Source organism: Pristiophorus japonicus, chromosome 9 (genome assembly GCF_044704955.1).
Source record: "Pristiophorus japonicus isolate sPriJap1 chromosome 9, sPriJap1.hap1, whole genome shotgun sequence".
Classification (NCBI taxonomy): domain Eukaryota; kingdom Metazoa; phylum Chordata; class Chondrichthyes; family Pristiophoridae; genus Pristiophorus; species Pristiophorus japonicus.
The window spans coordinates 214,834,323-214,851,407 of record NC_091985.1 but is presented as its reverse complement, the minus strand read 5'-3'; the positions used below and the strand labels follow the sequence as shown (position 1 = coordinate 214,851,407).

The following is a 17,085-nucleotide window of genomic DNA, read 5'->3' as shown; positions in this document are numbered from 1 at the left end:
CAGGAGGAGAGAATGTTGAGAGTCTGTATCCTGGACTCACAGTCAGGGCTTTTGTAAACTGCTGTTCCAGGCTGGGGTTTAACATTCTGCATAAATAGCTGATTGGCTTATCGGGCCGCAGTGTTTGTTTCAGAACCGCTGTCTGATCTATCCCCTTAATCAAGGGCTGGTTAGGGATTAAAAAGAAGATATTCGTGTGGAGGCAGAGGGCATGGTTGAGGTTTTAAATGAGTACATTGCTTCTGTCTTCACTACAGAAGAGGATTCTGCCAATGTAGCAGTAAACAAGATAGTATCGATATTACTTGGGATAAAAATTATCAGATTGTGGGTGCAGGGGATGGATTGGTCCTGTGGGTGGGTTTAGAAGCTTTATAAACACCTGGTGTGGGCCTGAGGTGCCAAATAAGAGCCCACAGGCCCCGTGTTTGCCCCCCGGTGACGGGCCCTGTGAGTGACCGCCCGGGGGAGCGGGCTCACAGGCCGCCAGCTTGGACAGGGCGAGGCTCACTGCGACTGCGCAGTACTTTGGGCAGGAACAAAGAGTGGGCGGGGCTTCAGGGTCTCTGTCACTTTGATTGGACGACATGTTTCTCCCCATATTAGTGGCCCCTGAAAGGAAGCCTTGTTCTGATTCTTGTCTGGTGACCCTGGGGCAACACAGTATCACCCTATTGGTCCATCAAAATAAGCCCAGTGTCCAGGAGAGAAAATCATCAGTTCATTGCTTTTATTCTCATTCTGCACACAGGGGCTGTAGAGCTGAACCCAGCCAGAGTAGAGGGAGGGAGAAAACTGGGAGCGGAGGATAAAATGATGGAGATGGTGCGATGGGTGTGGAGTTTAGCACAGGGAGGAGGGAGAGTGTGTGGGATGGGGATTTACAGCTTTGGGGGAACAAGAGAGTAAAAAATGTTCTATAGAAACTAAAATTATCTGTTCTGAATTTCTATCAATAATTACAGTGATGTATTTTGTAAACTCCCTTTACAGAGAATCAGAACGGGATGATTTGCAAACGAGAAACACAAACCAAACATCACCTCATGTTCTGACCGAGTCACTCGATTCATCAAGACCTGACTATCATCAGACTTTGCATGTGGAAGAATAAATGGTTGTCTGTGGGAAAAGATTTCAAAGATCAGTGTGACTGGAAAAGCACCGAGACACACATACCCGAGTGAGAGTGTTCCAGTGCACTGACTGTGGAAGGAGCTTTTACCAGTTACACAGCCTGAAAAACAGCGCACCATTTACAGCGGGAGAAACTGTACACGTGTTGTGTGTGTGGACGAGGCTTCAACTGATCGTCCAACCTGAGACACAAGGACACCCGCACCACGGAGAAACCGTGGAAATGTGGGGACCGTGGGAAGGGATTCAATTAACAAAACGCTGAAAACTAGGGAGAGGCTGTTCAACTGCCCTTATGTTGAATGTGATTCAATTGTCTAGCATGCTGACATGCCAGCGAGCTCGCAATAAAGACCATTTACCTGCTCCGTGTGTGGGAAGAGATTCACTTGTTCATCCCAACTCACTACAGACCAACTTGATCACACTGATGAGAGACCTTTTAAATGTTCTGACTGTGGGCACTCCACTTTCCTGCCTGCTCCTCATAACCCTTGATTCCTCTATCGTTCAGAAATATGTCTATCTCAATCTTAAATATATTCAATGACCCAGCCTCCACAGTTCTCTGGGGCAGAGAATTCCAAAGATTCAAGACCCTCAGAGAAGAAATTCCTCCCCATCTCTGTTTCAAATATCCGACCCCTTACTCTGAAACTATGCCCCTTAGTTCTAGATTCCCTACGAGGGAAAACATTTTGTGAAGCCCCCTCAGAATCTTATATGGTTCAATAAGATCACCTCTCATTCTTCTAATCTTCAATGAGTATAAACCCAACCTGCCCAACATTTCATCATAAGACAATCCCTTCATCTCGGGAATTAACCTAGTGAACCTTGTCTGAATTGCCTCCAATGCAAGTATATCCCTCCTTAAATAAGGAGACCAAAACCGTACACAGTACTGCAGGTGTGGTCTCACCAATGCCCTATACAGTTGTAGCAGGACTTCCGTGCTTTTATACTCCATCCCCTTGCAATAAAGGTGAACATTCCATTTGCCTTCCGAATTAATTGCTGTATCTGCAGGTGAGCTTTTTGTGTTTCATGTAGAAGGACCTCCAGATCCCTCTGTACCGCTGCATTTTGTAGTCTCCATTAAAATAATAATTTTTATTCTTCCGACCAAAGTGGATAACTTCACATTTTCCCACATTATACCCCAGCTGCCAAATTTTTGCCCACTCACTTAACCTATCTATATCCCTTTGCAGATTCCTTGTGTCCTCTTCACAACTTGCTTTCCCACCTGTCTTTGTATCATCGTCAAATTTGGCTACATTACACACGGTCCCTTCATTCAAGTCATTAATATAAAGTGTAAATAGTTGAGCTCCCAGCAGTGATCCCTGTGGCACTCCACGAGTTACAATTTGCCCATCTGAAAATGACCCATTTATCTGGACTATTCTGGGGTGAGGGGGTACACTGACCACGAATAGATTCTGCTAACTATAATGAGGTTTGTTTACTCTTTACAGTGTTTTGAATTGTGTGTTTAACTGAAGTCAGACGTTGAGTGCAGTTACCCGCGGGCACTGGGCTGTTTCTGGTGAATGAATGTGGACAGTGTTAGTGGGGAATAGATTTGTGTGGGATCATTCTGTGCTAAACACTTTGCTGGGCTGTGGTTTGCCTCAGTCCCAGTGAAGAAGTGCTGTTGAATCACAAACCCGCCAGAGATTTAAACCCTATGGTCAATCTGTGTGACGTCATTGTGGCTGGGGGAAAGATTCCTTCTAGTCTGTCTAGGACCACTTACACTGAGACACAACATCCAGGGACCACTTACATTGAGACACAAAATCCAGGGACCACTTACACTGAGACACCAAATCCAGGGACCACTTACACTGAGACACCAAATCGAGGACCACTTAACTGAGACACCAAATCGAGGACCACTTACACTGAGACACCAAATCGAGGACCACTTACACTGAGACACCAAATCGAGGACCACTTAACTGAGACACCAAATCGAGGACCACTTAACTGAGACACTAAATCCAGGGACCACTTACACAGACACCAAATCCAGGGACCACTTACACTGAGACACCAAATCCAGGGACCACTTACACAGACACCAAATCCAGGACCACTTACAGTGAGACACCAAATCCAGGGACCACTTACACTGAGACACCAAATCCAGGGACCACTTACACAGAGACACCAAATCCAGGGACCACTTACACAGACTACAAAATGGGAATGGGAGAGCCTCAGTATGGGGAATGGTTGTGGTTGTGAATCCAGCTGTAGTGAGGGCGGAAGGTGGGTAATGGACGAAGTTGTGACGGTGGAATTAGACGGGGACTGGTGGGGCCTGGTGACAGGTTATTGTCAGAAGCCCTTTTCAGACAGGCCAATAATTGGATGTAACCAGCGCAACATCTGGATCTGACTGTTCTTGTCCCAAAATCCCGAAGTCGAATGTCCCTGATGTTTTTTTCAGTCGGAAATGTCGAGATGTGAAAGAATTGGAGGAAAGTGGACTCGGTCAGAAAGAAGGTTCCTGGAATGAACAATTCATGAGGCTGTTTTGTGACTTGTCTGCGTGAGGTTTAAAAAAAATGAAATTAAAATCGACGCGTCTAGTAACACGGTGTTGTCAATTGTGGTTTCTAACCTTAATCACTAACTCGTAAACCGAACATCGTATTGACTATCCACAAATAGCCCCAACCACTAACCCTAAACCTACACCCAAACCCCAGCCTGAACCAAAGTTTATTGACATGGGTCAATGGAGGATCTAATGAACTGATAAAGGAAGTATTTGAAACAATGATCTTGATTAAAGAAATAGTGCAAGGTATGTTAGCAACAAGAGATTCAATCAACGAGATCAGCAATGAGAGTTACAAAGATCAGAACATTTCAAAGGGTCTCACATGCAATATGTGTGGAGGAGTTTAAAAAAAAATCAGATCCAAAAAGGGTTAAATGGTACAGAAAATAACAGATTTAAAATCTTATGCAAGATAGGTCTATAAAGGATGGGTCAACAGAACTTCAGAGAAGTGTAAAGTGAGACACTACATCACACCCACAACAAGCTTGGGATTTGATGTGGTAGAATGAGAACTAGATGAGAACTGAAATAATCTAGAGTAAGAAAAGGCCCAAAAATGGAACAGTGGGTAACAGAACATCAATTAGTCTCTTATCATGGAGAAATCAAATATTCAACACACTGTGTTTGAAAAAAAGCTGATTTATTTAATATTTATCCAGAATATTAAACTCAAGCCCAGTTATAGGGGTTATTAATATCAGCAGAAATAAAGCATGATTTCCATAGTGAACATGATTCAGTCCAGGATGTGGTTAACAGCAGCAAAAACAGCAGAATCCAAAACGCTGCAGTTAGTTGTGAACTCGCTGGTGTCTCAGCAGAGAGCATGTTTGAGTGAATCCCTTCCCACACTCAGTGCAGGTGAACAGTCTCCTCCGCGTGAATTCGCTGGTGTCTGAACAGAGAGCATGACTGAGTGAATCCTTTCCCACACTCTGCAGGTGAATGGTCTCTTCAGTGTGAGTACGTGGTGCGTCAGCTGATCCTTTGTGCTTTTAAAGCTCTTCTCACAGTCAGAACATTGAAATGAAGTCTCAACAGTGTGAATAAGTTGGTGTGTCAGAAGATGGGATGATTGAAGTCATCCCTTCCCACACTCAATGCATGTGATCGGTCTCTCCCCCATGTGAACTCGCTTGTGCGTCTGGAGCTTGGATAACAGAGTGAATCCCTTCCTGCACATGGACCAAGTGAGTGGCCTCTCCCCAGTGTGAATACGTCACTGAATATCCAGCTGGGATGGGTAATTAAATCCCTTTCCACATTCCCACGGTTTCCCTGTGGTACGGAAGTCCTTGTCTCCAGATTGGATGATCAGTTGAAGCCTCATTTTTGTCAGGCTGCGTAACTGGTTAAAGCTCTTTCCACAGTCAGTGCATTGGAACAATCTCACTCGGTGCTTTTCCAGTCACACTGATGTTTGAAATTTTTTGCCATGGACAGAACAGGCAAACATTTCTCCTTCCACATTCAAAGACCGATAATGTTCAGGTCCTGCTGAATGGAGTGACTGTCAGATCTTGACGTGATGTTTGGTTTGATTGTAGCTCATACCATGTTTAGTTAATTAGTAGGTTTGAGACTGTCAGCAACATTAATACCTTATTAAGAAATATAAGATGAACAGATTCTCTGTCCTCTTCCATATCTTATATTGATCCATCAATCAGAGTAAACATGCAAGTCCCGCATGTCCACAGTAACTGACACGAGGTCAGCCCACTGGATGGAACCTCGGGCGCCCTGAGCTTGATCTCTGGTGTCTCCAGTCCTGACTGCTCCCTTACATCAGTCTCCCCTCACTTTTATACCCTGCAGTGATCCATCTCTGGCACCGGACTCTTCTGTGTCTTCTCTGCTGGGTTTTGGCAGGAAGCTGGGAAAGGACAGCTGGAACTTCTCTAATCTGTGATTTGCAAGGACATTTCCCTGGTTCCCAGCAGTTACTTTTCTTCAGTAATTTTCTCATTAACCCTAAACTACTCTGCCTGCTGTTAGTTGTTATTTCTTATAGTTTCACAATTATAGATCTACACATCACACATTCTAATCTAACCTATTCTATTCCTCACTCTGGCTTAAGCTTATATTGTGGTTACTAACAGACAGACCTGTTCTTTCCCCTGATCTGATTACAGATTCCAACAAATGGGTTCAGTAAATGGAATGTCTTATCAGTGTTGCCATGGTGACCTGTCTGCAGTGAATCGATTGTTTGAGTTTCTAACTTAGACTAAACTTCTCTTTCCTATAATACATATTTAAGTCAATGTATTTTAGCCATTTTATGTTGATAAAGTGGTTAAAAAAGCACATGATCCTAGGTTTTATACATAAGGGTGTAGTGTATAAATGGGCAGAGGATATGTAAACCTGAACAAATCATTGGTTAGGCTGCAGTTGGAATATTGTGTTAGCTTTTGGACATCTTATACCAGAGGGATGACGAGGCCATGGAGAGGATGCCGAGAGATTCACTGAGATGTTACCAGGGAAGAGAGGCTTTAGTTATCGGGAGAGATTGGAGAAACTGGGATCTTTTCATTAGAACAAAGGTTGCTCTCATGTACAAAGCCCAGCTCCCCATACCTTCCCAGAGTGCCCCTCCTAGCCTTGGTATCCAGGAAAGGTATTGGTAACAAGTCCCTGATAACTAAATAACTTAATTTGTGATCTGAGGGAGGTGTTCAAGATGTAATCAGGTAAATGAGGAAAAACTATTTCCACCAGTCGGTGAGTCAGTAACTCGAGGGCATCAAATTCAAATCATCACCAAAAGGCTCAGACCCAGGGAGGAACTATCGAGCACACTGTACAACAATGTTCGGGACACTCACTGTTCCTCCGGATCTGTGTCCGGGGGAGGAACTGATGGGTTTCTCTTATCTTTGGGTTAAATGATGTTCTCATCGAGGTGGTGGATATCAGCATTGGAGATTGGGGTATTCTGAGCACCTAGTGTCTGCCTGAGGCACTCTCCAGTCAGGTAGAGCATGGGGTAGATACAGATTAAAGCTCCCTTTACACTGTCTCATCAAACACTCCCAGGGCAGGTACAGCACGGGTTAGATACATAGTAAAGCTCCCTTCACACTGTCTCATCAAACACTCCCAGGGCAGGTACAGCAAGGGTTAGATACAGAGTAAAGCTCCCTCAACACTGTCCCATCAAATACTCCCAGGGCAGGTATAGCATGGGTTAGATACAGAGTAAAGTTCCCTCTATACTGTCCCATCAAACACTCCCAGGGCAGGTACAGCACGGGTTAGATACAGAGTAAAGATCCCTCCACACTGTCCCATCAAACACTCCCAGGGCAGGTACCTGGATGTGTTACCGATACCTTCCCTGGATACCAAGGCTAGGAGTGACAATCTGAAAGATATAGAAACCTAGGGTTTGTCCATGAGAGTAACCGAAGGAATGAGAACTGAAATAATCGTGAGTAATGATCGGGTGTCAGTTGTGGCTCAGTGGTAGCACTCTCGTCTCTGAGTCAGTAGGTTGTGGGTTCAAGTCCACCTGTAGATACTTGAGCACAAAATCTAGGCTGACATTCCAATGCAGTACTGAGGGATTGCTGCACTGTCAGTGTTGCCATCTTTTAGATGAATCGCTCAATTGAGGCTCCATCATCCCTCAACCAACATCACTAAAACAGATTATCTGGCCAGTATCACATCGCTGTTCGTGGCAGCTTGCTGTGTGCAAATTGTCTGCCGCACTTCCTACAGTGCAACAGTGAACGCACTTCAAATGTACTTTGATGTTGTTGTATCCTATTGGCTGTAAAGCACGAGGTCCTGAGGTCATGTGAGGTGCTACATAAGGACAAGTCTTTATTGAACAAAGGAGATAAGGCCCAAAAATGGAACAGTCGGTAACAGGATATCGATTAGTCTCCTCTTATCTTGGAGACATCAAGGAATCAGCACAATGTGTGCTTGAACCAAAGCTGATTTATTTGTCAGATATCCATAAAATTAACCTCCAGCTCAGTTACAGGGAAAACAAAGCCCAACAATCAGAATGAACATGGTTCAGTCCTGGATGTGATTAACAGCTGCAATAAGAGCAGAATCCAACCCCTGCAGTCACTTGTGAACTCGCTGGTGTCTCAGCAGGTGGGACGATCGAGCGAATCCCTTCCCACACATGGAGCAGGTGAATGGCCTCTCTCCAGTGTGAGTGCGTTTGTGTCTCATCAGATCATTTCTGCTTTTAAATCTCTTCTCACAGTCAGAACATTTAAACGGTCTCTCATTGGTGTGAACAACTTGGTGTGCAGTGAGGCTGGCTGCCACAGAGAATCCCTTCCCACACACAGAGCAGGTGAACGGCCTCTCCCCAGTGTGAGTGCGTTGGTGGGTCAGCAGGTTGGATGAACTAGTAAATCCCTTCCCACACATGGAGCAGGTGAACGGCCTCTCCCCAGTGTGAATGCGTTGGTGTACCATCAGATCATTTCTGCTTTTAAAGCTCTTCTCACAGACAGAACATTTAAACGGTCTCTTATTGGTGTGAACAAGTTGGTGTGCAGTGAAGTGGGATGACTGAGTGAATCCCTTCCCACACTCAGAGCAGGTAAACGGCCTCTCGACAGTGTGAACTCGCTGGTGAGCCAGAAGGTGGGGTGAATTAGTGAATCCCTTTCCACACACGGAGCCGGTGAATGGCCTCTCGACAGTGTGAGTGCGCTGGTGTCTCAGGTGGTGAGATGATTTCATGAATCCTTTCCTACACACAGAGCAGACGAACGGTCTCTCTCTGGCGTGATCTCGCTGGTGATCAGTGAGGTGAGATGAACAAGTGAATCCCTTCCCACACATGGAGCAGGTGAACGGCCTCTCCCCAGTGTGAACCCGCTGGTGTACAGTGAGGTTGGATGAGTGAGTAAATCCTTTCCCACACATGGAGCAGGTGAACGGCCTCTCCCCAGTGTGACTGCGTCGATGAATTTCCAGTTGAGATGGGTAATGGAATTCCTTCCCACAATCCCTACATTTCCACAGTTTCTCCGTGGTGCGGATGACCTTGTGTCTCTCCAGGTTGGATGATCAGTTGAAGCCTTTCACACACAGAACACGTGTACGGTTTCTTCCCGCTATGAATGGTGTGATATTTTTTCAGGCTGTGTAACTAGTTAAAGCTCTACAGTCAGTGCACTGGAACACTCTCACTCGGTTGTGTGCGTCTCGGTGCTTTTCCAGTCACACTGATGTTTGAAATCTTTTCCCACAGACAGAACAGACAAACATTTCTCCTTCCACATTCAAAGGATGATGATATTCAGGTTGTGGTGAATCGAGTGACTGTTACATCTTGATGTGATGCTTGGTTCGAGTTTCCCATCTGCAAACCCTCCCCTTCTAATACCCTGTAAAAGGAGTTTCCAAAATCATCACTAAGGACAGGATAGAAATTCAGATCGGACAATTCTAGTTTCTATGGTACACACATTCCTCTCTGGTTTCTCCACAGCTGTAAATCACCGTCTCACACACTCTCCCTACTCTCTGGGCTAAAATTCAAACCCATTATACCACCTCCAACACTTTTTCCTTCTCACTGAAGATGCTGACTCTGGCTGGGTTCAGTTCTACACTCACTGGTTCCCCTCCATCGCCCTCTCCTCCCTTGAAAGTGCTGACTCTGACTGGGTTCAGTTCTACACTCACTGGTTCCCCTCCCTCTCCTCCCCTGAAGGTGCTGACTCTGGCTGGGTTCAGTTCTACACTCACTGGTTCCCCTCCCTCTCCTCCTCTGAAGGTGCTGACTCTGGCTGGGTTCAGTTCTACACTCACTGGTTCCCCTCCCCTGAAGGTGCTGACTGTGGCTGGGCTCAGTTCTACACTCACTGATTCCCCTCCCTCTCCTCCCCTGAAGGCGCTGACTCTGGCTGGGTTCAGTTTTACACTCACCAGTTTCTCTCAAATATGTGACCCATGTGCCCAATCTCTACGCGTGAACCTCGACAGTGAGTGTCGACGGGCTATTCCACTGTCCTCACCCGAGGCCTCACACGTGCATTTTCCAGCAGGGTAACTGGAGCCTACTCCCAATGACTCAGTGGGTAAAGGCACCGCCCAATGTGACTGAGTCCTAGGAACAGGAAGGACCCAGGTTTAATCCTGTCTGCATATCCTCCCCTTCCAAAAAGCTGTTTACAAAAGTCATCACTGTAAGTAGGAACATAGGAACAGGAATAGGCCATTCAGCCCCTGGAGCATGTTCCACCATTCAATTCGATCGTGACTGATCAGTATTTTAACTCCGTCTACCTGCCTTGGTTCCATCGCCCTTAATACCCTTGCCTAAGAAGAATTCATCAATCTCAGTTTTGGAATTTTCAACTGGCCCCCAGCCTCAATTTTAGGGGAACAGAGTTCCGGATTTCCACTACCCTTTAAGAACATAAGAAATAAGGGAAAGAGTAGGCAATATGGCCCCTCGAGCCAACTCTACCAGTCAATAAGATCAAGGCCGACCTTCGACCTCAACTCTACTTTCCCGCACTATTCCCAGATCCCTTGATTCCTTTAAAATCATAGAACCTTAGAGCATGGAACGAGGCCATTTCGGCCCATCGTGTTTGTGCTGGCTAACAAGAGGCTATCCAGCCTAATCTCACTTTCCAGCTCTAGGTCTGCAGGTTACGGCACTTCAAGTGCACATCCAAGTACTTTTTAAATGTGGTGAGGGTTTCTGCCTCTACCATTCTTTCAGGCAGTGAGTTCCAGACCCCCACAACCCTCTGCGGGAAGAAATTTACCCTCAAATCCCCTCTAAACCTTCTAGCAATTACGTTAAATTTATGCCCCCTGGATGTTGACCACTGCTAAGGGAAATAGGCCCTTTTTATGCACTATATCGAGTCCCCTCATAATTTTATACATCTCAATGAGGTCTCCCCTCAGCATCCTCTGTTCCAAGGAAAACAAATCCAGCCTATCCAATCTGTCCTCATAGCTAAGATTCTCCACTCCCAGCAACATCCTCGTAAATCTCCTCTGTACCCTCTCCAGTGCAATCACATCCTTCCTGTAATGTGGTGACCAGAACTGCACGCAGTACTCCAACTGTGGCCTAACTAGTGTTTAAACAGTTCAAGCATAACCCCGTTCTTGTACTCTGTGCCTCGGCTAATAAAGGCAAGCATTCCGTATGCCTTCTTAACTGCCTTATCTACCTGGCCTGCTACTTTCAGGGATCTGTGGACATGCACTCCCAGGTCTCTTTGTTCCTCTACACTTCTCAGTGTCCTACCATTTAATGCGTATTCCCTTTCCTTGCTAGCCCTCCCCAAATGTATTACCTCACACTTCTCTGGATTAAATTCCATTTGCCACTGTTCTGCCCACCTGACCAGTTGATTGATATCTTCCTGCAGTCTGCAGCTTTCTTCTTCATTATCAGCCACACAGCCGATTTTAGTATCATCTGCAAACTTCTTAATCATATCCCCTATATTGAAGTCTAGATCATTGATGTATACCACAAAAAGGAAGGGATCTAGTGCTGAGCCCTGGGAGTCCCACATGAAACATCCTTCCAGTCACAAAAACTCCCATCAACCATTACCCTTTGCTTCCTGCCTCTGAGCCAATTTGGATCCAACTTGCCACTTTTCCCTGAATCCCATGGGCTTTTACTTTCATGACTAGTCTGCCATGTGGGACCTTATCAAAGTGTCAAAATGTCTATTGATCTCAGCCCTGTTAATACTCAAAGACTGAGCATCCACAGCCCTCTGGGATAGAGAATTCCAAAGATTCACAGTGAAGAAATTCCTCCTCATCTCAATCTTAAATGACCGACTCCTTATCCTGAGACTATGACCCCCTAGTTCGAGACTCTTCAGTCAGGAGAAACATTTGTGTGAGGAAGTGCTTCATGGCATCACCCTTGATCGGCCTAGCTCTAATTTTAAGGTTCTGTCCCTTTCACCAGAGGAAATCATTTCTCTATCTACCCTGTTAACTGAACTAAAAAGGAAATAAATGACTTTTAAACACCTGGTCCACATGGCACTGAAGTGTCTGAAACTCATGATAGGAACTCCAGGAAAACAAAATACTGACAAATGTTAAACTGTTTTGTTCACAAAAGAAATCTCAATTTAACTATTAAAAGATAAATTGTTTAACAGGGGTTCACACTGACTCACCTGTCAGGCCGCCCCTCGAGCACCACGATTAGTTGCAGAACACACCGCTCCCTGAGCCCTCCGGCCTCTGAGCTCTCTTCCTGTTGGTTCCCAGGGCAATCAATCACCCCTCGCCAACATTACGCCGCCAGATGAAGTTGAGGGGCTCAGAGGAAGAAATAAAACGAGGCCGTGAATCTGAGTTAATAAATAAATTAGAGAAGCATGACTACATTTATAAATTTAACGATTTAAAGTCAAGTCAAATGAATTGTTACCATTAATATATTCCTTTTGCACCAAGTGGGAAACAAGTGATGTGTGGGCTGTGCAGAGTGTCTGTGCCCAGTTACACAGTGTGTCCCTGTCTCATCGCTCCAAATACACATGTTTCAGCTCACATCCAACTGACTGGATAAACCTCGCCCGTCTAAACTCCATCACAGAAATATCAGCATTTGATGTTTAGTTATACTAAACCTTTATAAAACACTGGTTAGGCCTCAGCTGGCACATTGTGTTCAATTGTGGGCACCACACTTTCAGAAGGATGTATACACTTTAGAGAGGGTGCAGAAGAGATTTACTAGAATGGTACCAAGGATGAGGGACCTCAGTTATGTGGCAATACTGGAGAAGCTGCAGTTATTCTCCTCGGAGCAGAAAAGTTTAAGAGGAGATTTCATTAAAGTGTTCAAAATCATGAACAATTTTAACAAGGAGAAACTTTTCCAGTGGCAGAAGGGTTGGTAACCTGAGGAGACAGAATAAGGTGATTGGCAAAAGAAGCAGAGGCGACATGAGGAAACATTTTATAAGCAGCGAGTTGTTGCAATCTGGAATGCACTGCCTGAAAGGGTGGTGGACGCAGATTCAATAGTAACTTTCAAAAGTGAATTGGATAAATACTAAAGGGACAATATTTGCAGAGCTATTGGGAAAGATCAGGGGAGTGGAACTAACTGGATAGATCTGCCATAGAGGTAACTGGGAGGGTCGATGGGGGTAGTGCATTTGATGGAGTGTATATGTATTTTAACAAGGCTTTTGATGAGGTCCCACATGCCAGACTGGTCACCAAAATAAAAGCCCATGGGATCCAAGGCAAAGTTGGATCCAAAATTGGCTCAGAGGTAGAAAGCAAAGGGTAATGGGCTGCAGGAAGATATCAATGGACTGGTCAGGTGGGCAGAACAGTTACAAATGGAACTTAATCCGGAGAAGTGTGAGGTAGTGCATTTGGGGAGGGCTAACAAGACAAGGGAATTCACATTAAATGGTAGGACATTGAGAAGTGTAGAGGAACAGAGGGACTTTGGAGTGCATGTCCACAGATCCCTGAAGGTAGCAGCACAGGTGGATAAGCTGGTTAAGAAGGCATTTGCGATACTTGCCTTTATTAGCCTAGGCACAGAATGTAAGAGCAGGGAGGTTATGCTTGAACTGTATAAAATACTATTTAGGCTACAGCAAGAGTACTGCGTGCAGTTCAAGTCACCACATTACAGGAAAGATGTGATTGCACCAGAGAGGGTAAAAACATTTACGAGGATGTTGCCTGGACTGGAGAATTTTAGCTATGAGGAAAGATTGGATAGGCTGGGGTTGTTTTCTTTGGAACACAGGATGTAGAGGTGGAACCTCATTGAGGTGTATAAAATTATGAGGGGCCTGGATAGAGTGGATAGCAAGGACCTATTTCCCTTAGCAGAGGATTCAGCCATGGCTCAATGGGTAGCACTCTCACCTCTGAGTCAGAAGGTTGTGAGTTCAAGTCCCGCTCCAGGGACTTGAGCACAAAATCTAGGCTGACACTCCAGTGCAGTGCTGAGGGAGATGCTATCTTTCCGATGAGACATTAAACCAAGGCACCGCCTGTTATCTCTGGTGGATGTAAAAGATCCTATGGCACTATTTTGAAGAAGAGCAAGGGAGGTATCCCTGTTGTCCTGGCAATATTTATCCATCAATCAACATAACAAAAACAGTTTATCTGGTAATTATCACATTAACAACATAAGAACAAGATACAAAATAGGAGCAGGAGTAGGCCATTTGGCCCCTTGAGCCTGCTCTGCCATTTAATAAGATCAAGGCTTTTCTGATCATGGACTCAGCTCCACTTCCCTGCCAGCTCCCCATAACCCTTTATTCCCTTATCACTCTAAAATCTGTCTATCTCCACCTTAAATATATTCAATGACCCAGCTTCCACAGCTCTCTGGGGCAAAGAATTCCACAGATTTGCAACCCTCAGACAAGAAATCCCTCCTTATCTCAGTTTTAAATGGGTGGCCTCTTATTCTGAAATTGTGAGTAGAATTATCCTCACTGCATCCACCTTGTCAAGCTCTTATAAGTTTCAATAAGATCACCTCTCATCCGTCTGAACTCCAATGAGTACAGGCCCAACCTACTCAACCTATCTTCATAAGTCAACCCCCTCAGCTCCAGAATCAACCTAGTGAACCTTCTCTGAACTGCCTCCATTGCAAGTATATCCTTGCTTCAATATGGAGACCAAAACTGTACACAGTACTCCAGGTGTGGCCTCACCAATACCCTGTACAGATGTAGCAGGAATTCTCTGGTGTACATTTAATGCAAGGGGAATACTATATTCCCCTTGCAATAAATGCCAACATTCCATTTGCCTTCCTGATTACTTGCTGTACCTGCATACTAATTTTTGTGTTTCATGCACAAGGATCCCTAGGTCTTTCTGTACTGCAGCACTTTGCAATTTTTCTCCATTTAAATTATAATTTGCTTTTCTATTTTTTCTGCCAAAATGGATAACCTCACATTTTCCCACATTATACTCCATCTGCCAAATTTTTGCCTACTCACTTAGCCTGTCCATATCCCTTTGCAGATTTTATGTGTACTCCTCACAACTTGCTTTCCCACCCATCTTTATATCATCATCAGCAAACTTGGCTACATTGCACTCGGTCCCTTTATCCAAGTCATTAATATAGATTGAAAATAGTTGAGTGTGGGATTAATCGTGCTTTAATCGGTATTTGCCACTTAATGCAAGTGTTGACTTCGTTCAATGTCTGTCAGCTTTTGGTATAGTTTGAGAGTCTGGGATTCATTCTGTATCTCTCAGTCTCTGGTATGGTGAGTGAGTGTGGGAGTCACTCTGTATCTCTCAGTATCTGGTACAGTGAGTGTGGGATTCATTCTGTATTTCTCAGTCTCTGGTACAGTGAGTGAGTGTGGGATTCACTCTGTATCTCTCAGTCTCTGGTACAGTTTATGGCGGTGGTATTGATTCTGTAGCTCTCAGTCTCTGATACAGTGAGTATGGAATTCATTCTGTATCTCTCATTCTCTGGTACAGGGAGTGAGTCTGGGATTCATTCTGTATCTCTCAGTCTCTGGTACGGTGAGTGCGGGATTCATTCTGTATTTCTCAGTCTCTGGTACAGTGAGTGAGTCTGGGATTCACTCTCTATCTCTCAGTCTCTGGTACAGTGAGTGAGTCTGGGATTCACTCTGTATCTCTCAGTCTCTGGTACAGTGAGTGTGGGATTCACTCTGTATCTCTCAGTCTCTGGTACAGTGAGTGTGGGATTCACTCTGTATCTATCAGTCTCTGGTACAGTGAGTGTGGGATTCACTCTATATCTATCAGTCTCTGGTACAGTGAGTGTGGGATTCACTCTGTATCTATCAGTCTCTGGTACAGTGAGTGTGGGATTCACTCTGTATCTATCAGTCTCTGGTACAGTGAGTGTGGGATTCACTCTGTATCTATCAGTCTCTGGTACAGTGAGTGTGGGATTCACTCTGTATCTATCAGTCTCTGGTACAGTGAGTGTGGGATTCACTCTGTATCTATCAGTCTCTGGTACAGTGAGTGTGGGATTCACTCTGTATCTCTCAGTCTCTGGTACAGTGAGTGTGGGATTCACTCTGTATCTCTCAGTCTCTGGTACTGTTAGTGATTGCGGGATACATTCTATATCTTTCAGTCTGAACCTTATGATGTGGATTTATTCTATACCTTTCAGATACTATTTGTCTATTCTCTCTGATAGTTAATTTATCACTATGGCTGCACTATTGTGAGATTAACATTGTGCCTTTCAGGCTGATAATGGGTGTGTATTTTGACTGGGATTGATGTATCTACCTGTGAACAGTACTGAGTTATGGTGAAATGTTAACAACTTCTGTCTCTCCTGCTCTGTTTGATTGCTAGATTGAAAATGTATATCTGGAAATTTGGATCATTGCGGGACTGACTACTTCTGCTGTCTATGAGTGTGGAATTGATATTAAGAACATAAGAAATAGGAGCAGGAGTAGGCCATACGGCCCCTCGAGCCTGCTCCGCCATTTAATACGATCATGGCTGATCCGATCATGGACTCAGGTCCACTTCCCTGCCCGTGCCCTATAACCCCTTATTTCCTTATCGGTTAAGTAACTGTCCATCTCTGTCTTAAATGTATTCAATGACCCAGCTTCCACAGCTCTCTGAGGCAGCAAATTCCATAGATTTATAACCCTCAGAGAAGAAATTTCTCCTCATCTCAGTTTTAAATGGGTGGCCCCTTATTCTAAGATTATGCCCCCTAGTTCTAGTCTCCCCTATCAGTGGAACCATCTTCTCTGCCCCCTCATAATCTTATATGTTTTGATAAGATCACCTAAATTCCAATGAGTAGAGGCAAACCTACTGAACTATCCTCATAAGTCAACGCCCTCATCTCCGGAATCAACCTAGTGAACCTTCTCTGAACTGCCTCCAAAGCAAGTATATTCTTTCTTAGATATGGAAACCAAAATTGTACACAGTATTCCAGGTATGGCCTCACCACTACCCTGTATAACTGTAGCAAAACTTCCCTGCATTTATACTCCATCCCCTTTTCAATAAAGGCCAAGATCCCATTGGCCTTCCTGATCACTTGCTGTACCTGCATACTAACCTTGTGTTTCATGCACCAGATCCTGCTGTACTGCAGCACTTTGCAATTGTTCCCCATTTAAATAATAACTTGCTGTTTGATTTTTTTTTGCTAAAGTGCATAACTTCACATTTTCCAACATTATACTCCATCTGCCAAATTTTTGCCCACTCACATAGCCTGTCTATGTCCTCCTCATGCATTGCTTTTCCTCCCATCTTTGTATCATCATCAAACTTGGCTATGTTACATCCAGTCCCTTCTTCCAAGTCGTTAATATAGATTGTAAAAA

At 44.6% G+C, this 17,085-nt stretch overlaps 3 protein-coding genes across 14 annotated transcripts in view; 1 reads left to right on the top strand and 2 right to left on the bottom strand.

Moving 5' to 3' along the window:
* Positions 1 to 1,503, top strand: part of LOC139273629 (zinc finger protein 436-like) — a 107,902-nt gene extending 106,399 nt beyond the window's left edge. For both annotated transcript variants that reach the window (XR_011595261.1, XR_011595260.1), the window contains one exon: positions 994 to 1,503. The gene's annotated coding sequence lies outside the window, so the exon portion shown is untranslated. The remainder of the gene's footprint in view (positions 1 to 993) is intronic.
* The window catches only part of LOC139273639 (zinc finger protein 239-like), a 332,544-nt gene that overhangs the window by 103,787 nt on the left and 211,672 nt on the right, over positions 1 to 17,085 (bottom strand). The window lies entirely within an intron of this gene.
* The window catches only part of LOC139273677 (zinc finger protein 271-like), a 76,197-nt gene continuing 63,493 nt past the window's right edge, over positions 4,382 to 17,085 (bottom strand). Inside the window, exon 4 of the mRNA XM_070890714.1 lies at positions 4,382 to 8,666. Within this exon, the coding sequence (XP_070746815.1) occupies positions 7,817 to 8,666 (850 nt within the window). The 3' untranslated portion in view covers positions 4,382 to 7,816. The remainder of the gene's footprint in view (positions 8,667 to 17,085) is intronic.